The 24,685-nt window shown below is 39.2% G+C and overlaps 1 protein-coding gene across 2 annotated transcripts in view; it reads right to left on the bottom strand.

The window, feature by feature from the left end:
* Nucleotides 1–4,327: 4,327 nt before the first annotated feature.
* The window catches only part of mtif2 (mitochondrial translational initiation factor 2), a 63,786-nt gene continuing 43,428 nt past the window's right edge, over nucleotides 4,328–24,685 (bottom strand). For both annotated transcript variants that reach the window (XM_077013693.1, XM_077013694.1), the window contains 4 exons: nucleotides 14,727–14,867; nucleotides 14,207–14,371; nucleotides 13,565–13,705; nucleotides 4,328–4,672 (listed from right to left, as the gene is read on the bottom strand). In XM_077013693.1, the coding sequence (XP_076869808.1) occupies nucleotides 4,503–4,672; nucleotides 13,565–13,705; nucleotides 14,207–14,371; nucleotides 14,727–14,867 (617 nt within the window). In that variant the 3' untranslated portion in view covers nucleotides 4,328–4,502. The remainder of the gene's footprint in view (nucleotides 4,673–13,564; nucleotides 13,706–14,206; nucleotides 14,372–14,726; nucleotides 14,868–24,685) is intronic.

Below are 24,685 nucleotides of genomic sequence, written 5' to 3'. Positions count from 1 at the left end.
CCACAGCTGTGTGATCAGCTCCCATCTCCTCACGAAGAGCGGAGAACAGTCGCGCTTTCAGAGGTCGCATTTTGATGAAATTGACCACATCCACAACCGCTGTCAAAACCTCGTTTAGTTCGGGGCTGAGCTGCTTGGAATTAAACATTTTCCTACAGTGATCGAATAAACTTTGGAGTTAAAACATGTCCATGTGTACCTGCCATATAGTTCTTTCAACCCATTAGTAGTAAATGAGAGCAGAGAAGGACAGGGAGAGAAAGAACAGCATGTCAGCCCACTGGTGAGGAGAGAGACAGAGAGATGAAAAAAAGATGCTGATCGAGAGACTGAGAAAGACGGGCTGAGAGATATAGAGATATGAGACCCATATCAACGATCTATGATGCAGTTTTACTTAATCATATGAAAAAACAGATGTGCTTGTTGTTTGCAGGAATGTGTTCCCACAGACACCTCCAGAGCCGGAGTGGCTAATCGGGAGATTCGGGAGGATTCCCGATGGGCCAGCTCATGTCAATCTCTAGTTTGGTCGATTGGGAGGGAAAAATAATTTGGGCCGGATTTGGGCATGAAACTCCCGAGGTGAAACGGGGGCCCACTCCGGCCCTGGACACCTCCACGCTGTGGTGTCTCATTTGGGTGGCAGCATGGACAGTGGTGAATAATGTAACATTATCCACAAACATGCTGTAGAAACTATTAAGTGACTACTAACATCTTGCTACCCTGACATGTCACTACATTAGTGACATAGCTGAGGAGGAAGGAGAGAGCTGGCTATCCTTCTATGATGCAAAAGTTTCAAGAACAAATGAGCAAATGTAACACATCTACTCAGATCTGTTAAGGTCTACTTCACACTTTCACTCCATTGTTAATGCTAGGAATGTCCCGTTCTAACACATTCAAAGGTGCTCTAAGTACAATTAATCAGAGAACCATTTTGAGTTCACATGATCTGTGTAACCATTGCAAACAGACCAAAACCATGAATAAACATGTTGATATGTTGTAGGAATTGGTTAACCCCAAAAATTGCTGGAGTGTGCAGAGTGATGGTGATGTGTTATGCCATTATAACACATAAGGCTAAAAGGTCATAAAGGAATGGACATAAAGGAATGTCAGCAACAATACTCACCAATGCATGTTGAGTCCATGCTGTTGATGCCAATTCTGACCCTACTAAGTGTATGATTGAGGAGAAAATGAGATTTATCAAACCAGGCACCACTGTTCCAAATCTCTAACTGTTCAGTTTCAGTGAGCTTTTGCATGTGAAAGACTCAGATTTCTGTTCTTGAATAACAAATCTGGAACCTGATGTGGTCTTCTGCCATTGTAGGCAATCCACCTTGAGCTTTGACATGTACATTATGAGATGCTTTTATGCTCAATGTGATTTTCAAGAGTGGTTAACTGAGTAACTATAGTGTATGGATCAATCTGGCTATGGTTCACAGACCTCACTCGTCACAAATGTTTCAGAGCTACCTCTCAGTGCATGCATTGGTTTGCAAGGTCGGTTTGTATCCTTTTACACCATAAAAGGATGAAAAGGAAGTTTTTTTTTTCTCTCTCACATTCTATCACGGTATTTAACTAGCTATGTCTGTTCTGGACAATTTCTCTTGCCTCTGAATGCCATTGTCTAATCAGAGTTGAGGTGAATTTAGTCTGACTGAAAATCGCCCTGATTGCTCTGGTAGACACTTACGTGCTTGCATCAGACGTAACCTAGGGAAAATAAAGGCAGCTAGCGATCTGCTCAACATGGCCAGGGTTCCTTCAACTCAGAACAATTCAATCATTTCATTAAGAGAAGTGCCATCGTAATAATCAAGATAAACTAGTAACTAAGGAATTAGGGCCACCGAGACCAAATTTAAACATCAAACAAGTGAAGTGTCCACAAAGGGAGGAAAATAATATAACTGGATTTTGGTGAAACTGGTATGAAGGGGAAACATGGCCAGCAGGCTGTGAAGTAGAGCGCCCTGTTCTGCTTTCCCTGCATTCTGTTCCATCCTTAATGCTGTTGCCCATTTATATTCTAACACACAACACCTACAATAAAATACTGTCTGAGGAACACAGAAATTATTGTGGGTGGGAAAGATTCACTTTATTTAATTAATGGTAAATCTGGCCTCTCTCCATGTTTAAAGGTATTTGTGAGGGCAAATTGAGAGATGACAATTTTTGTTGACCACAGTTAATTGTTCAGTCATTGTAGAGCTTTAACCAAGATTATATTTACAAGATATATCAGTGCACAAATACTGTACAGTCTATAATGTAAAGAGAAATATATATTTATGATTAAATTTTCATTGGTTAAGTCACTGTTCTTTATTTACCCACTTAAATGGTCACCTTGGATGTCATCACAATTGCCCCCCCTGAGATATTTGTCAGAGGCCGCCACTGTTGGTTTGGTTATTGACCAAAGAGCCCCTCCCTCAGGCCTGGCTCCAGGGTGAGGCCTCAGTAACACTGATCCAGGCAAGTTAATTTACAGCTGTTCCTATAAAGGAAAGTTATATAAAGGAACAAAGGAATGTTATATATACACTACCGTTCAAAAGTTTGGGGTCACCTAGACAATTTTGTGTTTTCCCTGAAATCTCATACTTTTATTTATCAAATGAGTTGCAAAATGAATAGAAATATAGTCCAGACATTGACAAGGTAGAAAATGTTTTTTTTTTTTTTGAAATAATTTTCTACTTTAAACTTTGCTTTCGTCAAAGAATGCTCCCTTAGCAGCAATTACAGCATTGCAGACCTTTGGCATTCTAGCTGTTAATTTGCTGAGGTAATCTGGAGAAATTTCACCCCGTGCTTCCAGAAGCCGCTCCCACAAGTTTGATTAGGTTAATGGGCACTTTTTTCGTACCATACGGTCAAGCTGCTCCCACAACAGCTCAATGGGGTTGAGATCTGGTGACTGCGCTGGCCACTCCATTAACGATAAAACACCAGCTGCCTGCTTCTTCTCTAAATAGTCTGTGCATAATTTGGAGGTGTGCTTTGGGTCATTGTCCTGTTGCAGGATGAAATTGGCTCCAATCAAGCGCTGTCCACAGGGTATGGCATGGTGTTGCAAAAGGGAGTAATAGCTTTCCTTATTCAAAATCCCTTTTACCTTGTTCAAATCTCCCAATTTACCAGCACTAAGGCAACCCCAGACCATCACATTACCTCCACCATGTTTGACAGATGGTGTCAGGCACTCTTCCAGCATCTTTTCAGTTGTTCTGCGTCTCACAAATGTTCGTCTGTGTGATCCAAACACCTCAAACTTTGATTCATCTGTCCATAACACTTTTTTCCAATCTTCCTCTGTCCAATGTCTGTGTCCTTTTGCCCATATTAATCTTTTTCTTTTATTAGTCAGATATGGCTTTTTCTTTGCCACTCTGCCCTGAAGGCCAGCATCCCGGAGTCGCCTCTTCACTGTAGACGTTGACACTGGCGTTTTGCGGGTACTATTTAATGAAGCTGCCAGTTGAGGACCTGTGAGGCGTCGATTTCTCAAACTGGAGACTCTAATGTACTTGTCTTCTTGCTCAGTTGTGCAGCGGGGCCTTCCACTTCTCCTTCTACTCTGGTTAGAGCCTGTCTGTGCTCTCCTCTGAAGGGAGTAGTACACACCATTGTAGGAAATCTTCAGTTTCTTGGCAATGTCTCGCATGGAATAGCCTTCATTTCTCAGAACAAGAATAGACTGTCGAGTTTCAATTGAAAGTTGTTTTTTTCTGGCCATTTTGTGAGTTTAATCGAACCAACAATTGTAATGCTCCAGATTCTCAACTAGCTCAAAGGAAGGTCAGTTTTATAGCTTCTCTAATCAGCAAAACTGTTTTCAGCTGTGCTAACCTACTTGCACAAGGGTTTTCAAGGGTTTTCTAAATATCCAATAGCCTCCTTACAGAGTTAGCAAACACAATGTACCATTAGAACACTGGAGTGATGGTTGTTGGAAATGGGTCTCCATACATCTATGTAGATATTGCATTAAAAACCAGATGTTTACAGCTAGAATAGTCATTTACCACATTAATAATGTATAAAATGTATTTTTGATGCATTTAATGTTAGCTAAATTGAAAAAAAAACAGCTTTTCTTTCAAAAATAAGAACATTTTAAGTGACCCCAAACCTTTGAACGGTAGTGTATATATTGTATGTTTGCGTTTAACTGTGAGATTTTAGTTGTGTATTCATATATTGAAGATCTATATATATATATATATATATATATATATATATATATATATATATATATATATATATATATATATAGGATAAATCATGCTCTCTAAACCACATTTATTAAAATTATGACTAACTTTTTATTTCCAAATTGGTTGAAACCTTTATATGGAAAGTCTACAAAAAACCTTTATATATACTGCTGCAGGTGTATACACTGCCAGATTTTTAGGTAATGTTCTCCATGAAAGTCTTAATTTAACAGTTTTTGTAGAAGTCCTTTAAAATCCTGGATCCCAAGATATTTTCTGTGGTTTTGCAATCTCTTCATAGCAGTAAACTTCATCGCCAGCTTTAAACCCAATGACCGTGTCCAACGACAGACCACAGTCCATCCCTGCTTTCACAATATGTACATCATCCTTATGATGTTTGAGAGATGTTAGATATCCTGAAAAGAAAATAATTATTAATATATAAATATTAAATAATAAATATTATTGAGGACAAAATATGCTTTAGAATCATTTAAAAATTATATTTCTTTCCCACAACTACAGTCCCTGACATAAGTTTTGTTGCTTATCCATGTTATGGAAACAAAAGCTTATAATCTGACTTTAAATTCATCGATTGGTTTTAGAAATGACTCATATGAAAGCTGAAACCCTCCCAAATGAGATTTAATTTACGAAAATAAATTTGCTTTACTGCAGAAATATTGATCATTTAATGAACACAGAAAGGTCAGATTTTGGCAAGACAAAAGTTGTCGCCTTGTCATATAATGCACCCAATCCTAGTTTACAGCCTCACCTGTGCTCACTAATTGATTGGTTAATTAGTGGTTGTGTATAAAAAGAACTCCAGCACCCCAGACCTTCACTTGCACTGCAACTTGACCTCTGACTAGGGGTGAGTATCACCACTGATTTCCCAGTTCGATTCGATTCTAATCGCATGTGGCATTTGCCAAGGCACACAGCCTGCTAAATAGATGGATGCTGGAAAAGTGGCAGAAGGTGGATTTCTCAGTTGAATTACACCACAGCCGCCGCAAATACTGCAGGACACCTACTGGAGCCCATATGGATCAAAGATTCACCCAGAAAACAGTCAAGTTTGGTGGTGGAAATATCATGGTCTGGGGTTACATTCAGTATGGGGGTGTGTGAAACATTTGCAAGGTGGAAGGCAATATCAATAGCATAAAATATCAAGAAGTATTAGCTATATCTTACATTCCCAATCATCAACTTTTGCAGCAGGATGGTGCTCCATCTCATACATCCATCTGTACATCAAAGTTCCTCAAGGCAAAGAAGATCAAGGTGCTCCAGAACTGGCCAGCCCAGTCACCAGACAAAACCAAAGAATTTTGATGACATCTGGGAGGCATGTAAGACTGCATTCTTTGCTATTGTATGAATCATTGTCGAACCGCATAGATGCGGTCCTTCAAGCTCGTGGAAGTCACACAAAATATTAAATATGGCTCTAATAGCACCACAACATCATTCACCAGTGTTATGAAGAATATTGTCACTGCTCGTGGTCACTCAAGTTTGTTGACAGTGCAGTGGATGGATGCCATTGTCTCAGAATGCCCCCAAGTCTGTTACCTTCTGGTTCTGCCTTTTTTAGCTAAGCTGTAATAGTTTAACTTAATGCCGGAGTTGCTGCCACACTCCAGTAGGGTTGCAACGGTATGAGATTTTCACGGTATGATAACCGTCTCAGAAAATACCGCGGTATCACGGTTATCATGGTATCACAGTTAGTTTGTACTATTTATTGTAGAAACCTGCAACTATTGTATACAAAATGTCTCCTTTAAAAAAAGCTGTAAACATGTTTATATAAATACTGCAAAATTAGAGAAACCTAAATCATGGATTTCAGTACAATTATTTAAGTTTAAATTATTTAATATCTGATAAACTCAGCCTGGGTCAGTGTCTGATCAACAACTGTTGTAAACGTCCGTTGTACTGCCAAGTTAGAATATAACCAGATACTGCAGAAAGAGAGGATTTATTTCTGACATCATCACAATAGAGATTTCTATTTTAAGGCTTTCACACCGAGTCTGGTTTTAACATACGAAAAACAGGCACGTTAGAATTTGAAAATGAACGCATGTAAATTAATGGTCTTTCACATCCAGTGAAAGCAAGGACCATAAAAAGCTAGGTTTATTCTTTTCACTAGTGACCGTAGCGCGCGACTCCGCACAGTTCTTTTGTATTACGTTAACAAATACGAGCCTCTTGTAATTCCAGGACGAAACATGAGAGAACGTGAAGACGTTAAGATTGGGCGTTTTGAAAATAAACAACCATTAAATAATGTGATGAAAAAGCGAATTATTTCGAGTATATGTATAAATATTTAACTTTATTAAGTTTAAGGTGCTGGGAAATATTGAAACGGACCTTTAAAATGACGTACAAGTGCTTTAATTCCACCTTATAAAGGTGTGTGAACCCTGCAAATATGACTTTGTTCATTGCGCTGAGGCGCAGCGCGCGCAAAGTTACAAAATTCGAGAGGTGCACGACCTTGCTAATCGACAGCGCGCGAGACCCTCGCGCACGGGCTGAGCCACCCCGATTACGTCATTTTCGCCGCTGACATTAGTTTAGCTTTTTTTTGTTAAAAAATTTGTTAGGTCTGATACACTTTCTGAAATTCTCACCGCTGTGCTGAGTAGCTGAACCGGAGCGCAGTTGCGCATGCGCGGGTCAGTTTCTCCGCTGGCTTGCTTTTTACCGGTAATAAGCAAACGCACACGGTATGATAACCGTGCATTTTAATACCGTGGTATACCGTGAAACCGGTTACCCCTGCAACCCTACACTCCAGAAATGTGTTTAATTTCATCTGTCCTGTACATGTCCTCATACAGAACTAATTCTCCCTGTTTTATTTTCTCCACATGGCTGCCCGCCTGCTCGAGGAAAAATTAGATGAGGAGAAACAAGCGATTCATCCAGTGCCAGCCACCTACTGCCTGACCGGATAAGCCTACACCATGATGGACATTATTACATCTTTTCCTTTTCTTTATTTCTTTGTCTAAATCAGTGGTTCCCAAAGTAGGGGGCGCGCCCCCTAGGTGGGGCGCGGAGCTATTGCAGGGGGGGCGCGGAGCTTGAAAGTAAAACATGCACATGTGTCAATAATAGGGATGCACCGATTCCGATATTAATATCTGAAAAAATTCTAGATCGGGTATCGGGGACAATGTGACCGATCCATAAAAACAGATCTATTCAGTCTAATTCTATGCTTGTATTGCTTGCTTTTCGGAGTTAGTTCAACCTTAATACTCGCGCTGGTGGTATTCCACTCAAGCCTGGTTTATACTTTCGCGAGTGACCGTAGCGCGCGGCTCCGCCCACCTCGCACGACCCTGCGCGAGCGGTGTAGGCGTTTATACTTTCGCGAGCGTCGCTGCAGTGTTCTCCGAAACGACAGGTGGCGATAAGTGGCAGTGGAGAATAAAAAACCTCTGCAAAACCGGGGAAAGAACATTTTTACCTGACCAGAGACCGTATATACATACCAGGCATCAAACGTAAATATGGCTTTGCAGTGTTGTCCGAAACGATATGTGGTAGTACAAAGAAACACCTCTCAAAAAAAGGGGAATGAACATTTACCTAACGAACTTTAATGCTGCTTTGTGTTTCAGGTTTGAAAAGTGCTGGAATTTAGGCTAAAGTACATTAAAATATTGAAATTGTAACTACTTCGTTTCACAATAGCTGTCTGACTGATCCGTTCTCTTGTATTACATTAACAAATGGGTCATTCTACAAAAATGTCCACTTTTGACATATGGAAAAACTTGAAAATAAATGTATTTTTCTAGGCTTTAAAATTATACTACATTATTACTGTACTAATTGGCTATAAGAACATACATAAGGTACACCTAAACAGCTTTTTGCCTTTTTTGTACATTTATTTGAAGATTTCATGTACCATGTATTTGTCACTGGTGTTACCTGAACTTATTTTGAATAAAAGCAACTTTTATTAAATAATATTTCTCAACTTCTGTTGCACATGCAATCACAGTAACTGTACAATAATGATGAGGCTAATTATTAAGAGATAATTATTAATATTATTATTTTATGTTTGTTACAACTGTGTTTGAACAATATTTCTTCAGTTTTGTAACCATGTATTTACTTTAAAAAGGAAAATGTTATTGAAAACAGTTAAGATGAAGTAAAAACTAAATGTTGTAAATGTGAACTCTTGAGTAGAGGAAATATGAACTCATTCAAAATCCCTACCATGACAAATTTGACATGTTTTTATGTGATGTTCCCGAAAGTGCACACGGTGACACCAGTGACATAATGAGACACCAGTGACATCCATACGACTTCCATGGAGTCCTTAACACTAACGAGGCATTTTCTTTGATAATTTACTTGCAAAATGTGCTATTTATGTTGTTCTATGGAACTGGTGCTTTAATTTCAATCTGTAAACATATATAAATACAATGTAAATACTCTGGGTCACCCCTAGTGAGGACTAATTTGCTTGGGCTCAGAGCCATTAAGGGTGATCAGCCAATGAATGCTCCAAGTGACCAGGTGTTCATTAATGGGGGGAACATAAAGAGACATTAGATATTGGTGTTTTGTAAGTTTGAAGAAAGCTAGACAGCCAGAACGTCACTTTAAATAAAACATGGAGCAGAGTGCGCGGCATCTGCGGGACAGTCATGGCCTGGTGGTAGGGAACTGGTCTTGTGAGCGGAGGGTCATGGGTTCAATTCAATTCTTGGCATGCATGCATTTTACTTGCACATTTCCTTCCTCCACCTGAAGAATGATGCCAGGGTAAGGGGTGTTATCGTACTGGACAACACACCACTGACCACAGTTATGAGGTCCAATGACAGTGGGCCTGAACTGATTGCTGGGATGACTGATTGATTCCGGTACAAGGACAACTTCCAGTAATGAGTAGCATGGACAATCAATTCCATCTGTTCCGGTCCTAGATCTCGCCCTGCACCTTTACTGGTGACCCCTCCATTCTTTACACTGCACTCTCTTACTTCTTTCAGTAAGCTCACTTATTCTCTTCTTCTTTCCTGTTTCGATGTCTCTGACATAGCTCTCTTTCCTTTTTTGGAGGTATTCCTGCCTGCGTTGAGGGTCAGCATCCCTACGCTCTCTGTACCTCCTCTGCTTCTCAGCTGCACTCAGCTTAGCCATAGCTGTCCAAAGCAGGATTATCAGTAACACAAAATGTTATTAACTTAAAATCTAAATATAATATAATATGCAAATCAACTTTAAAAAAGCTTTGAATAAAGACTATTTACACATGGGCATCATAGTCACTGGAGTTACCTATCAGGATTGTAACACCAGTGACAGTAACACCAGTGACAAATGTTATAAAAAAACAATTTTACAAAATGCCTGCCACAGGGAATCAAACCACATGTTGACAGTCATGAACTAATCACTGAATTATGTATAAATTAATCAATTTTTATTATTCTATGTTAATTTTCCAAAGATTAAAGTAGGGCATACCAGTGACACTGCACTGAAGCTTCAAAGGAAATCTGAGGGTAGATGATAAAATTAATAAAAAATGAAATATGACATTGAACTTACAATGTGTCTGTCTTCATTGATCTTCAGAGAGGAAGCAAAATGTCATCAGCATGGCTTTGTATATTAAAATAATAGTATTTTGTCATACGGTAACACCAGTGACATGAATATAGGGGACGTACACATTTATTATGTATTTTATTATATTTATTTGCAATATTGTATTTTTAAATATTTTGTGTGATATATTGGACCTTTATGGACACATAACTGCAGTTGAGTTAATAAAGTATATGTTTTCCATTAAGAAATAAAGCCCTTAGTTTCCCAGCATGACAGTTAGGACAGGCATTTTTGGGCATACTTGGAAAAACACTAAAGTGGTTGAAAAGAAAAGCTGGTTCAAAAGTGGTTCAAAAAGGTATAATTGTTCAAATATCATGTTGTTTTGTCTTAAAATGTAAAAAAATCCCTAAACTTGAGGTGTTTTAAAATGCAACTGCCCTGTGAAGTCTAGGGACAGAAAAGTGGACATTTCTGTAGAATGACCCAAATACGAGCCTCTTGTAATTCCAGGACTAAACATGAGAGAACGTGAAGACGTTAAGATTGGGCGTTTTGAAAATAAACAACCATTAAATAATGTGATGAAAAAGCGAATTATTTCAAATCATTTCGAGTATATGTATTAATATTTAACTTAATTATGTTTATCGTGCTGGAAAATATTGAAATGGACCTTGAAAGTGCCGTACAAGTACTTTAATTCCACCTTTTATAGGTGTATGAACCCTGCAAACATGACTTTGTCGCGCGTGCGCGAAGTTACAAAATTCGAGAGGTGCACGGGCGGAGCCTCAGCGATTACGTAATTTTCGCCACATGGACCCTCGCGCCGCTCGCAGCGCGTCAAGTATAAACCAGGCTTAAATCAGGCTTCAGTCCGTTTATTTGCTGGTTGACCAAAATAAACCTGGGCTCCAGCAATACTTCACTGTTCATACATGAACTGGTGAGTTGTCCAAAGCTCATTTAATGCGTTACTTACAGAAATAAATTAAAGAGCAGTGGTCTGACTCGGTCTACGACAGAAAGCTAAAAAAACAATATTCCATACGCGCTCAACTCGCTCCCTTAAAGAGACAGTACACATATTTCTGGCTGTTACATGCTTTGTGCTCTGCGTGATGTCTGCGCTTGCAAACTAGCCACATATGAATTGCTGTTCCTCTCATTTCATCTCCTTATTTATTTTAAATTATATTTAGAATTCTTGAACCATTTAAAAGGTTTCTTGCAGTTTATTTTTTTCATGTTTGACCAAAGTTGTGAACCTATTGTTTTTGTAAGTTTTCAACACATCCCTAGGGGGGGGGGGGGGGGGGACGCAAAAAAATTCTCATCTACTAAAGGGGGGCACGGCAGAAAAAGTTTGGGAACCACTGGTTTAAATTGTTGTTGTCATGGTGACCGGTGTCGGCCAGAGGAGGATGGGTTCCCCCCCTGAGTCTTGGTTCCTCTCAAGGTTTCTTCCTCATGCAAAAAAACTAGGGAGTTTCTCCTTGCCACTGTCGCCCTTGGCTTGCTCACTGGGGGTTAGGACTCGGACACTTGTAAAGCTGCTTTGTGACAACAACTGTTGTAAAAAGCGCTATATAAATAAAATTTGATTGATTGATATATTGAAAACAGTGTTTGGATGTAATAAGCTGTTTTATCATGTTTGTAATGTGACACATGCATTTCCAAGCAAGCAGTAAGTCTTGCATTTAGGCGTTCAAAACAGCGTTTGCTGGCGCTGTAAACGCTCTAAACAGTGTTTCTGAGCATAACTTGGAGCAAAAGTGCAACTTTTGAAGAATGAACTGAAAACTCACATTTTGTTTCAAAACAGTGTTTGGATGTGATAATAAGCTGTTTTATCTTGTTTGTAATGTTACACATGCATTTCCAAACAAGTAGTAAGTCTTGCATTTAGGCGTTCAAAACAGCATATATGAAGTGAATTATTTGTTTGATTTTCACTAGAGGTGAAACGATTCTTCGAGTAACTCGAGTAATTCGATTACAAAAAATACTCGAGGCAAATTCTCGAGGCTTCGTTTAATTTATGTCACCATCTATTTTAAATGTTTAAAATCCCGCTTTGTACTACTACGCAGCTCCGGTATCATTGTTTTACACTGACTGTTATAACTGACGCACAGGTTTAAGGCAGCGTGATTTGTTTTGATGGAAATGGCGGAAAACGAAGATAGCGGTGTCCGTAAAAGGGCAAAAATGTCAAAAGTGTGGGACCATTTTTCGCTGCGCAAGGTGGACAACGTAATGCAGTGTATTTACTGTAAAACGGATCTGGCCTACCCAGGGCATAATTTGAGCCGGATCCTGGCGGAACAAATAGTTATTGAACAAATAATTCTATAAAAGACATTTTTTAAACACAAGATCCACATTCAGGCTTCCTAAATCACACTAAGAGCTCTCCCTTTTAGCGATGCCTTTCTGCGTCTCCATAAAGCTAAAAGCTAGTTATACTTTCGCGAGTGACCGTAGCGTGCAACTCCGCGAACGGCGGAAGCGTTCATACTTGACGTGTCACAATTCTGTGCAGTGTTGTCCGTAACGATATGTGGTAGTATAAAGAAACACCCCTCAAAAAAAGGAATGAACATTTACCTGATGAATTTTAATGTTGCATTGTGTTTCAGGTTTGAAAAGTGCTGGAATTTAGGCTTAAAATGCACTTCTGCACTTAAAACACTTATAAGACACACGTAAATCATTTAAAAGTAATTTATATAAACGGATTGGCTTGTTATTTTGACATTTGTGCGCCTAAGCGTTGCGTTTTGTGTGCGATCCGGTGACATTGTTGGCCTCAGTGACCCCTTGTCTCATGCCGCTGTTTGCGTTCCGGCATCGTTTGATTTACAAATTAAGAATTGGCCTACCATAACAGTACTTCCTCAATGCTTCAGTACCTAAACTGAAAGCATCCGCACGTGAACTGCGCTTCTCCAAGCGGAATAACAGCCAATTGCTAGCTCATTTTATGAGAACTTTCATGTTGCATTACACACTATCAATATTATTGTGTTAAAAACACAAAAGTGTGATTTTATCCGATTACTCGATTAATCGATGAAAAAATCGACAGAATACTCGATTTAAAAAATATTTGATTTTCACCTTACTTTCTGTGGGCGATAAAACTTTTGTCTTGCCAAAATCTGACCTTTCTGTGTTCATTAAATGATCAATATTTCTGCAGTAAATAAAATTTATTTTCATAAATTAAATATCGTTTGGGAGGGTTTCAGCTTTCATGAGTCATTTCTAAAACCAATCGATGAATTTAAAGTAAGGTTATAAGGTTTTGTTTCCACAACATGGATAAGTGACAGAACTTATATCAGGAACTGTACTGCATTTTTAAGTTTTTGTTTTGGGAAGGCATTTACAAAAGTGGAAAAACAGTGATCATTTATATAAATCATTAATATAAACACAATTTTCTCAAAACAAATGTTTGAGCTCCCTTAATCATCATTCCCACAATATATAATTTTGTTTACTATTTAAAAGTGCTTTGTGCAGACATCTTATAATAATCACATAATGATGGCCAGTCCTAGCCACATAATTGGTAGTCCTATGTACTCAAAAGAAGACAAAATACTCAAATTCTCAAAATACTGCTGTCTTTCAAGTATTTGACTATGAATCAGAATGGGAAATACCTTCCCAAAGAACTGTTTTTCCTCTGATAAGTCGAAATTTCATCTTCCTGTCCAGCTGGCCTTTCTGAACTCTGCAGCCAGCCACAGGTACTACCTTTTTCCCAACAGTTACATCAAATGTGGCAAGAATGGAAGCTTCCCCTATACATAAATGAGAAGAAAGATAAGCATGCAAATCTAATACAATTGGAAATGGTAGATGTCTAATAGTTACAGATTCATGCTGTACATCACTGATATAAACTGAAACGTCTATTTTTGATGCCTACATTTGTTGTCAGTATACATAATAAACATTAAGGATGTCTTTGGAGTTAAAGGAAATAGTTTTGAATGCGAAAAGAAAATTAAATTAGAACTACAGCTAATTTTCCTAACTATAAACTGTAAACAAAATATTTTGATCATATATTGCAAGTATATTGCAAGATGCAACTCACTCATATAAAAACGCTATTAACAGAAGTTATTGGTAGAAGCAATATAACAAAAAAATCACCTGTAAGCAATCACTCCTCATTGGCAACAATGTGTTAATTATTATCTTCATTGTTAGACACTTTAAATATACTCCTATAACAATGTGCTCTAATGCCTTCAGAGTGCACTGTATTTGTAACTGATTGTCACCTAAATGCTCACCTATTATATTCTCCTCGGTGAGTGATGGCAACTTTCTGCTAAGTTCCTCTTTCAGATCATCTATCAGATGGTAGATAACACGGTGTATTTTTAAGTCAATACCCTTTTTCATAGCCATATCCTGAATTGATTTACTTGCTGCAACATTGAAACCATATACTGTTCCTGGAAAATGACAGAAATGCAGAAATACATTAGAAAAATATTTGGCTAGTGTGAAAGTTGATAGTTTCCAAACAGTTAAAGATGTGCTATAATATATAATATATATCATACACTATATTGTTGCACAGGTGGCATCCTATTCCATGCAGGAATTCAGTGAGCTCCTCTTTCACAAATGTTTGTAAAAACAGTGCATGCCTAGGTGTATTTTATACACCTGTGGCCATGGAAGTCATTGGAACATCTGATTCCGATAATTTGAATGCGTAAGCGAATACTTTTGGCAATATAGAATATATATACCTATATATTACAGTGATAAACTAACAAAAGACAAGAAGGATTTATGGCATACCTGAGAATGTCTCGGCCAAGTTAATGTCATTTTCTGAAATGTCTCCTACTCCAAAATGCACTATATTCATCTGGCACTGTTCATCTGCATCATAACTGTCAAGTATGTTCAAAACAGCCTCCACTGAGCCGTCAACGTCACCTAAACTCACACATACAGTTCACAAGATTATTACTACAAGCTTATTATATACACAACATCACCTAAACTCACACATACAGTTCACAAGATTATTACTACAAGCTTATTATATACACAACATCACCTAAACTCACACATACAGTTCACAAGATTATTACTACAAGCTTATTATATACACAACATCACCTAAACTCACACATACAGTTCACAAGATTATTACTACAAGCTTATTATATACACAACATCACCTAAACTCACACATACAGTTCACAAGATTATTACTACAAGCTTATTATATACACAGCACTGTTACATATTTTTTCTTTATTGTATTATAAAATACACAATTTGTCTAAACATATGTGGACATCACTCCAGTCTTACCATCACCCTACAATAAACATCCCATGGGTAAGTAAAAAAAAATAAAGTTTTCAAAGCTTATAACATACCAGGAACCAGATGTTTGTGGAAGTCTTAGTTATACTACCATTAACATGATTTTTTTAAACAAATGAAGGTTTATGACTTTTGCAAGGACACGTGACTAGATGGCTAGCAGCTGGATCAGCTGGCTGTGATGACTAGAATCATGAGGTCAGTGTGTGTGTATGTATGGATGTGGACACCTGCCTTCCACACCTGATTCCTGTTAAAAGCTGGTTGTACAAAAGCAATACCAAATAAACTTATTTGCATGAGCCATCAACGTGTAAAATAGATATGTCTTACATAGATAGGTTCATATTACCATGTCTTGAGGAGAAATTATATATATATGCATCTGTTCCCAAAGGTTACAAAGTAATAGCAGTTTAGCATAGTAAAACCTAAAATGCTATAATAAGGTAATGTAATGTTTTATTGCAGTGTAATCTTTTTACTTTTGTTTTATCTTCCATTATTTTGGTAATTTGCACGGGTCATAACAGGTAGGCAGTCCGAATATGATAGGTAAATGGTCAATATGACACTAGGGCAAGAATGAATCAAGGTAAGGTAATAGAACAGACAGGAACAAACGATAGTATAAACAATGAGAACAAACTAAGCAAACTCACGAAATACAGCGATGACAAATTTTACAAAATAACCCACAAGGGACATGGGAAACATAGGGACTATAAATGCAAAACGCTAACAAGACACAGGTGGTAACACTGATGACACGGGCGTGGCAGGAAACCATGGAAACAGACAAGCAGGGAACAAGACAGACACGAGGAGCAGGGAACGGGAGTGACAGCTAGAAGAGGGGCCGTAGCCCTACGTGACAGTGGCACGCCCAGTCACAACATCAGTCCCCTGGAGGGGACTCAGGCAAACTCTCTTGGTCAGTCAGGGACGACATGCAGAAGTTGTACTAATCACGGTACCCCCCTCCTTAAATGGCAGGGTCCACGTCAGAGAAGAAGAGCCCTGCTATTGCCAATCCCCTCCCTGGCTGTCCGATCCTCCCTACACGAGAGGTCTGGCTGTGAAACTGCTCCCGTCACTCAGGCTTGCAGAGTGCTTAGTGCTAAATCTAACAACACAGGACAACTGACAATGAATGTAGACAAGACAAACACTTAAATAAACAGACGCCAACAAGAGACAAGTGTTCCAAATAACATACCAAGAGTGTGCACTTGACGTCACTCTCGATACCTGAGCAGAAATCATTTGAAATTTTGGCTGCAAAGCTCCATAGATCCAAGCCAACCATCATTGCTGTGCTGTACAGACCTCCCAAGTCATCATCAAGTTTGTTCATTAATGCACTGTCAGCACTTTTAACTACTCTCAGTGCAATGTCTCCTAATATCATGTTAATGGGAGATTTTAATGTTCATTTTGGTAACACTGAAAGTATGCACACAAAAGATCTTAAAGCAACGCTGGACTGCTTTGGTCTTTCCCAAAGTGTTAATTTTGTAACACACAGTAAGGGTCATATTCTTGATTTAATCTGTTGCTCTGGAATCACACACCATATGACATTTCTTCAGCTGAGTTACCTATTTCAGACCATAAAGCAGTATTATTTAATGCTGATTTACATCTTGGTAAATCAAAGGTGCTTCTCATGATGTCATACCAAAACATGAGACATGATAACCTAGAAGATTTTGCCAGGTTAATCACGGCTAGTCCCATTTCATGCACATTTTCTTCACCCACATAATTAGTGGAATAATACAACAATAATTTAACCTCAACGATAGATTTTTTAGCTCCTATAAAAACACAAGTTTTTTCCATTGTCCATACTGCCCCCTGGTATACACCTGAACTAAGCAAACTTAAGGGGATTGGCCGGCGTTTGGAGCGTCTCTACACCAGGACTGGACTGACAAACAGATGTATTTTGATCATATGCAGCACTACAAAAATGTACTTTCAACAGCAAACACTTCTCATTATGCACACATCAATTGAGGTGAAGGGTATATTAGGTCCCTTTTTTCAACAGTGAAACAATTACTTCAAGCACCTACTCCGTTTTTCAACTCCAAAAAAAAAAAATTACTACAGGCTTCTAAATTACAAAAAATTACTAAAGGCTTCTTTCCCTTCAATCATCTTCATCATAAGTTCTTTGATTACTGGTATTGTTCCCCCTTCACTGAAAGTTGCTGAAATCCGACCCACTCATAAAAAACCTTTCTGATTTAAATAAATATCTCAAATTTGCCATTCATCTCTAAAATCATTGAAAAGGTAGTTGCAGTTCAACTCCAGCTGTACCTTCTTAATAATGATCTCTTTGAAAGATTCCAATCTGGTTTCTGTTGTAAGCATAGTACAGAAACTGCAATAGTTAAGGTAACCAAGGACTTCCTGAGAGTTGCGGATGCTGGCTTACTTTCTATTCTTATTCTCCTCGACCTCACTGCTCCCTTTGATAATATACTAGCTAGCATTGGGGTCTGTGGTACGGTGTATCAATGGTTTGCTTCCTACCTTGCCAATAGAACACAGTTTGTACTGATCCAGAATCACAGGTCAGACTACTCAACAGTCTGTAATGGAGTTCCACAGGGTTCAGTATTGGGACCACTCCTGTTTAATATTTATCTTCTTCCACTTGGCAATATTGTTTGTCATTATGGTATTAAGCATTGTTCAGCATTCAGCATTGTTACACGGATGCATTGTTTTAGACTCCTTCCCGCACTCTCTCCTCCTCAGCAGCTTCCTGGCAGAACCAACTGTGAATCTTAACATGATGGGTGCCAGGGCCTTCTCCTAAACACAATCCCCACACACATACGAACACACACACACACCCCCCACACACATACGAACACACACTCCCCACACATACAAACACACACTCCCCACACATACAAACACACACTCCCCACAAATACAAACACACACTCCCCACACATACAAACACACACTCCCCACAAATACAAACACACACTCCCCACACATACAAACACACACTCCCCACACATACAAACACACACTCCCCACACATACAAACACACACTCCCCACACATACAAACACACACTCCCCACACATACAAACACACACTCCCCACACATACAAACACACACTCCCCACACATACAAACACACACTCCTCACACATACAAACACACACACCCCACACACATACGAACAAACCCACACACATACGAACACACACACCCCACACACATACGAACACACACACCCCACACACATATGAACACACACACCCCACACACATACAAACACACACACCCCACACACATACAAACACACACACACCCCCCACACACATACGAACACACACCCCACATACAAACACACACACACACACACACCCCACATACAAACACACACACACACACACACCCCACATACAAACACACACACACACCCCACATACAAACACACACCACACACATACGAACACACACATACAAACACACACCCCACACACATACAAACACACACATACAAACACACACCCCACACACATACAAACACACACACACACACACCACACACACATACAAACACACCACACACATGCAAACACACACACACACACACACCCTACACACATACGAACACACACACACACTCCCCACACACACACCCTACACACATACAAACACACACACACCCCACACATACGAACACACACACACCCCACACATACGAACACACACACACCCCACACATACGAACACACACACACCCCACACATACGAACACACACACATCCCACACATACGAACACACACACACCCCACACATACGAACACACACACACCCCACACACATACGAACACACACACACACACACCCCACACACATACGAACACACACACACACACCCCACACACATACGAACACACACACACCCCACACACATACGAACACACACACCCCCCACACATACGAACACACACACACCCCACACACATACGAACACACACACACCCCACACACATACGAACCCACACACACACACCCCCCACACACATGCAAACACACACACACACCCTACACATACGAACACACACACACACTCCCCACACACATACGAACACACACACCCTACACATACAAACACACACACACCCTACACACACACACCCTACACACACACACCCTACACACATACGAACACACACACACACCCTACACACATACGAACACACACACACACACACACCCCACACATACGAATACACACACACCCCACACACACACGAACACACACACGAACCCACACACACATACGAACACACACACACATACAAACACACACACACATACAAACACACACACACATACAAACACACACACACATACAAACACACACACACATACAAACACACACACACATACAAACACACACACACATACAAACACACACACACATACAAACACACACACACATACAAACACACACACACATACAAACACACACACACACACCCCACACACATACGAACACACACACACACCCCACACACATACGAACACACACACACGAACACACACACTCCCCACACACATACGAACACACACACATACGAACCCACACACACACACCCCACACACATACGAACACACACACACCCCACACACATACGAACACACACACACACACCCCACACACATACGAACACACACACACACACCCCACACACATACGAACACACACACACACACACCCCACACACATACGAACACACACACACCCCACACACATACGAACACACACACACACACTCCCCACACACATACGAACACACACACACCCCACACACATACGAACACACACAACCCACACACATACGAACACACACACACAAACACCCCACACACATACGAACACTGCATTCCATTACAGAATTCAAAACTGCTCTTAAGGCTCATTTGTTTAAAACTGGCTTATTCTCTTTAACAAATGTTATTTTTATCTCTGTTTGTTGTGCTAGAATTTTAATACATACTGTATGTTTTGATTTTGTTTTAATTGTTGTAAGGTGACCTTGAATGTCATGAAAGGTGCCAACAAATCTGGCTTACAATACTAAGCTAGCATGTGATGATCTTCACAGACACTTGCTAGCAGCTATTTGAGTGTGGCATGACAATAAATCACCATTCTTTGATGCTGCAAGTTAGCTTGACATGGCTAAGTTCTCATCCTTGCTATATAGTCAAATTGCATTGTAGAGTATAGTAATTTGCGAACATTGAATTTTGCATTTCTGTACATATAAATATCTGTACAATCTAATGCTGAATCTGAATGCTTCGAGCTTTTGTGACACCTGCTTGAGAAAGGTAGGGAAGAAAGTAAGTTAGTTGGGTAAGTTATTTTGGAGTATTCTGTCACTTTATTTACTTTCTTTTCAATGTGGGCCATCTTGAAGACTGACTTGTGTGCTCATCTCTGTTTTGTTTGGTTATTTGTATTACAGATTACACAAACAATATATCTATCCATTTTACATCCATCTTTGTGCAGTTTGTGGATTACTTCTTAGGCATTGCCATATTCCACTTATACAGTTATTGCCATTATATCTGGTTCACAAGGCTCTGCATTGCTGCTATGAGCTCAAACTAGACTGGGTCATAACAGACACACACTACATCTATTGTAATTCCTTCTGAAAAGAGTGGAGGCTGTTACAGCGGTTAAGAGGCAGGGAAACTCCATATTAAAGCCTCTATAACCCCCATACTCAAATAGCGGCCCGCGGGCCACATGCGGCCCACGGGCTATCTATTTCTGGCCCGCGAGATGTTTTTAAAAGTGTTTTTTTTTTGGAATCTTTTTTTTCAATCGCGCTATCCGCTCTTATTTTGAAATTGCGCACCGCGATCTCAAGACGATGCCGGGGGATTGCCTTTATGGCAACAACAAACAGGTAGCAGACGCCCAAATGCGTCCCCCCCCCACGTAACCGGCCCCTTCAGTTATTGAAAAAATAAAATGTGGCCCGTCATAATTTCTATTTGAGTACCCCTGCTCTATAACAATGGTTTGAGAATGTGATGTCCAAGCTCATGCAAGTTGATGGACAGGTGATATATATATGACTTTTAAATAGTTTATATGTGTGTTACTGCTGCAAATTTGAACACTTGTGAAAATCAATGTTAATATTTGGTACTGCAGCATGAACAACGCAGAAGACCTTTCATTACCTTAATCTGAGGGCCTACTGTCATAATCACAGGAAGTGCATTGCCTCACAAAGTTTGAAACTTAACCATCTCTGTTCCTTTAAGGTTCCCGCAGCATGAAGTGAAAAATGCTAAGAAAGGTTTTCCTTCAGCCCCTCCACAGCACAAGTTCCCAGGACCGAGGAAACCCTTCTTATCAGATTCACCAGGACCTAGTCTGAGGAATTATGGCTTTCACCAAGGAAGCGGGCCTCATTTATGGCCTCCACTGTTTACCTAAGCACATAGGGTTAGGGTTAGTATCGCCTTTGGAATTTGCGAACAGACCTACAGTCATGGCCAAAAGTTTTGAGAATGATACAAATATTCATTTTTACAAAGTCTATTGCTTTCAGTTTTTATAATGGCAATTTGCATATACTCCAGAATGTTATAAAGAGTGATCAGCTTAACAACAATTAATTGCAAAGTCAATATTTGCCTAGAAAATGAACTTTATCCCCCAAAGCACATTTCAACTTCATTGCAGCCCTGCCTTAAAAGGACCAGCTAACATAATTTCAGTGATTGCTCCATGAACACAGGTGTGGGTGTTGATGAGGACAGGGCTGGAGATCAATCTGTCATGATTAAGTAAGAATGACACCATTGGACACTTTAAAAGGAGGCTGGTGCTTGGCATCAGAGAGATAATGGAGGTCTGCTAAAAAAAAAAAAAATTTACGACTTTGACCTTTGACCTCTGCACCCCCCCATCCGCCCCACCACCACCTCGTGACAGTGACATCATCACATCAATCAACGTCAAAACGATCAAAGAGCATTTCTTTGAACTTGTTTAAGCAAACAAGTTCATGCTTTGATCTTGTACATAGGAAATATACATTTCCTATGCTATGTTTTCCTATGTATATCCTACTAGCCACCTGTGACACACACACACACACACACACACACACACACACATATTGATCACATATCCTGGGCACATTTTGCCGAGCTACTCCTACTACTACTAGTATTTCTTTATCACCTTTTGTTTCTTCTCACTTTAACTTTTCAGAGATTACGCAGAACGAGTTGTGCAATATTTTAAACTCTCTAAAAAGATCACATTCATGCGACATCTATGGCCTATCTACAGATTTTTTGAAGGTTCATGCTAATTGTTTTATTCCTCTTTACCATCATCTGATCAATCTCTGTATCAGGCTTTCAATTTTTCCATCAGTCTAGAAAACTGCTTTAATTACTCCTATTTTTAAATCTGAGGATCCAACGCTTATGTCAAACTATAGACCGATATCCATTTTTCCAGTAATGTCTAAATTATTGGAAAAAGCTCTTTATAATCAGTTAAGTTGTTATCTTGAAAAAAATAACCTTCTGAGTGATTCAAAAAATGGATTTCGTTCTGGTAGATCAACTATGGATGCATTATTATTTTTTACAGAACAAGTACGAACTTCTCTTAACAAAGGACAAATTACTGGTGCGATTTTTATAGACTTTTGTAAAGCCTTTGATACAGTGAATCATCAGATTTTGTTAAATAAACTTTGGTCTTTTAAATTGTCCTCTTCTGTGATACCGATGATTTTTTCTCACTTATCTAACAGGTGTCAGTCAAAATTGATCATGTAAAGTCCTCTCCTATGGCATGTAATCTGGGTGTCCCACAGGGTAGTATTTTTGGTCCGTTACTTTTTCTTTTGTATATTAATGATCTCCCCAAAATTTGTAGAAATTCTAATTGTCTTCTGTATGCTGATGACACAGTCATCTTCCTTTCTGATTCAAATGCAGATGTCATAAATTCAAAATTGTCTAATGACCTTCAGTATCTTTATGAATGGTTGAAAGATAATCAACTAACTATAAATGTTAAGAAAACGGAATGTATGTTTTTTCATTCCTCTAGAAAATGCATAACTGTGTCAGAGCCCATTTGTCTCATACAGCAGCCTTTAATAATTTCAAAGTCTTACAAATACTTAGGAGTTTATTTGGATTCACATCTTACATATCGAGATCATATGCAGAATCTAACAAAAAAACTCAATAAGAAATTGTATGTTTATGGAAAAATTAGATCATATCTTACATGCAATGTTTCTTATACATATCTTCATGCAATAATTTTGTCCACAATTTCCTACAGCTTACCTGTTTGGTCTCTTACCACCAAAGAAATCATTGAACCAATTGTAAAACAATATAACAGAGCATATAAAATCCATGCTAATTTGTCCTTATGGACTCATCATTGTGCTGCTCTTGAACATTCAAATGCATTGACTTTTCATAATTATGTAAATACTCTAGCTATGAGATTTTATTTTCAGTTTCAACACAGCAACGCTCACTCATCATTAGCTGATCTTCTTCCAAGGTTTAATCAGAGGCAAGAATACATTACTAGATCTGTCTCAAATATTCTTATTCCAGTTCCAGCTTATAAAAACAACTATGGCTATAGGTCTTTCATATGTACACCAAAGTCTGGAACGAGATACCATATCATATTAGAATGAGCACATCTAGTGTACGTTTTAAACAAGCATATAATCAACATCTTATGGACAGCTTTAATTGTAATCACTGACTAAGTTTGAAAGGTAGACGTGTCCCCCTCTCATTCTACTTTACTTTCTTAATTGTATGTTTAAATGTTTTGTATATCTTGTATTGTATTTCTTTTTGTGCTGCAGAACAGGAACCTGCTGTAAACCAGTTTTTAACTGAGTCAGGCCAGTTGTGTGTGGCATATTCTTATGTTGCTTAACACTTTCCTGTATAAATAAAGAAAGAAAGAAAGCTATGGGGGAATACCCTTTTCACTATCCACCCCACGACACATACACACACACACACACACACACACACACACACACATACACACACATACACACACACACACACACACACACACACACACATCCTGGTCACACACACTGAATAGCGCGCACATGCATTTTTGGTGATCTATGGGAATCCCCATCACTATCTGCCCAGCGACACACACACACATACACACGCCCATACAGGCACACACACGCACACACACCCCATCCTTGGTCACACAGAACATCGCACACACACTTTAGGTTCAGTCAGGGATGGTACCTGTTGAGATTGAATAATGACATTGATGAATAACTTCAAAGTAGTGCGTACTTAAAAA

This window comes from Brachyhypopomus gauderio, chromosome 8 (assembly GCF_052324685.1).
Source record: "Brachyhypopomus gauderio isolate BG-103 chromosome 8, BGAUD_0.2, whole genome shotgun sequence".
Classification (NCBI taxonomy): Eukaryota; Metazoa; Chordata; class Actinopteri; order Gymnotiformes; family Hypopomidae; genus Brachyhypopomus; species Brachyhypopomus gauderio.
Note: the sequence above shows the minus strand (reverse complement) of the source record. Positions and strands in the feature narration are given on the sequence as shown.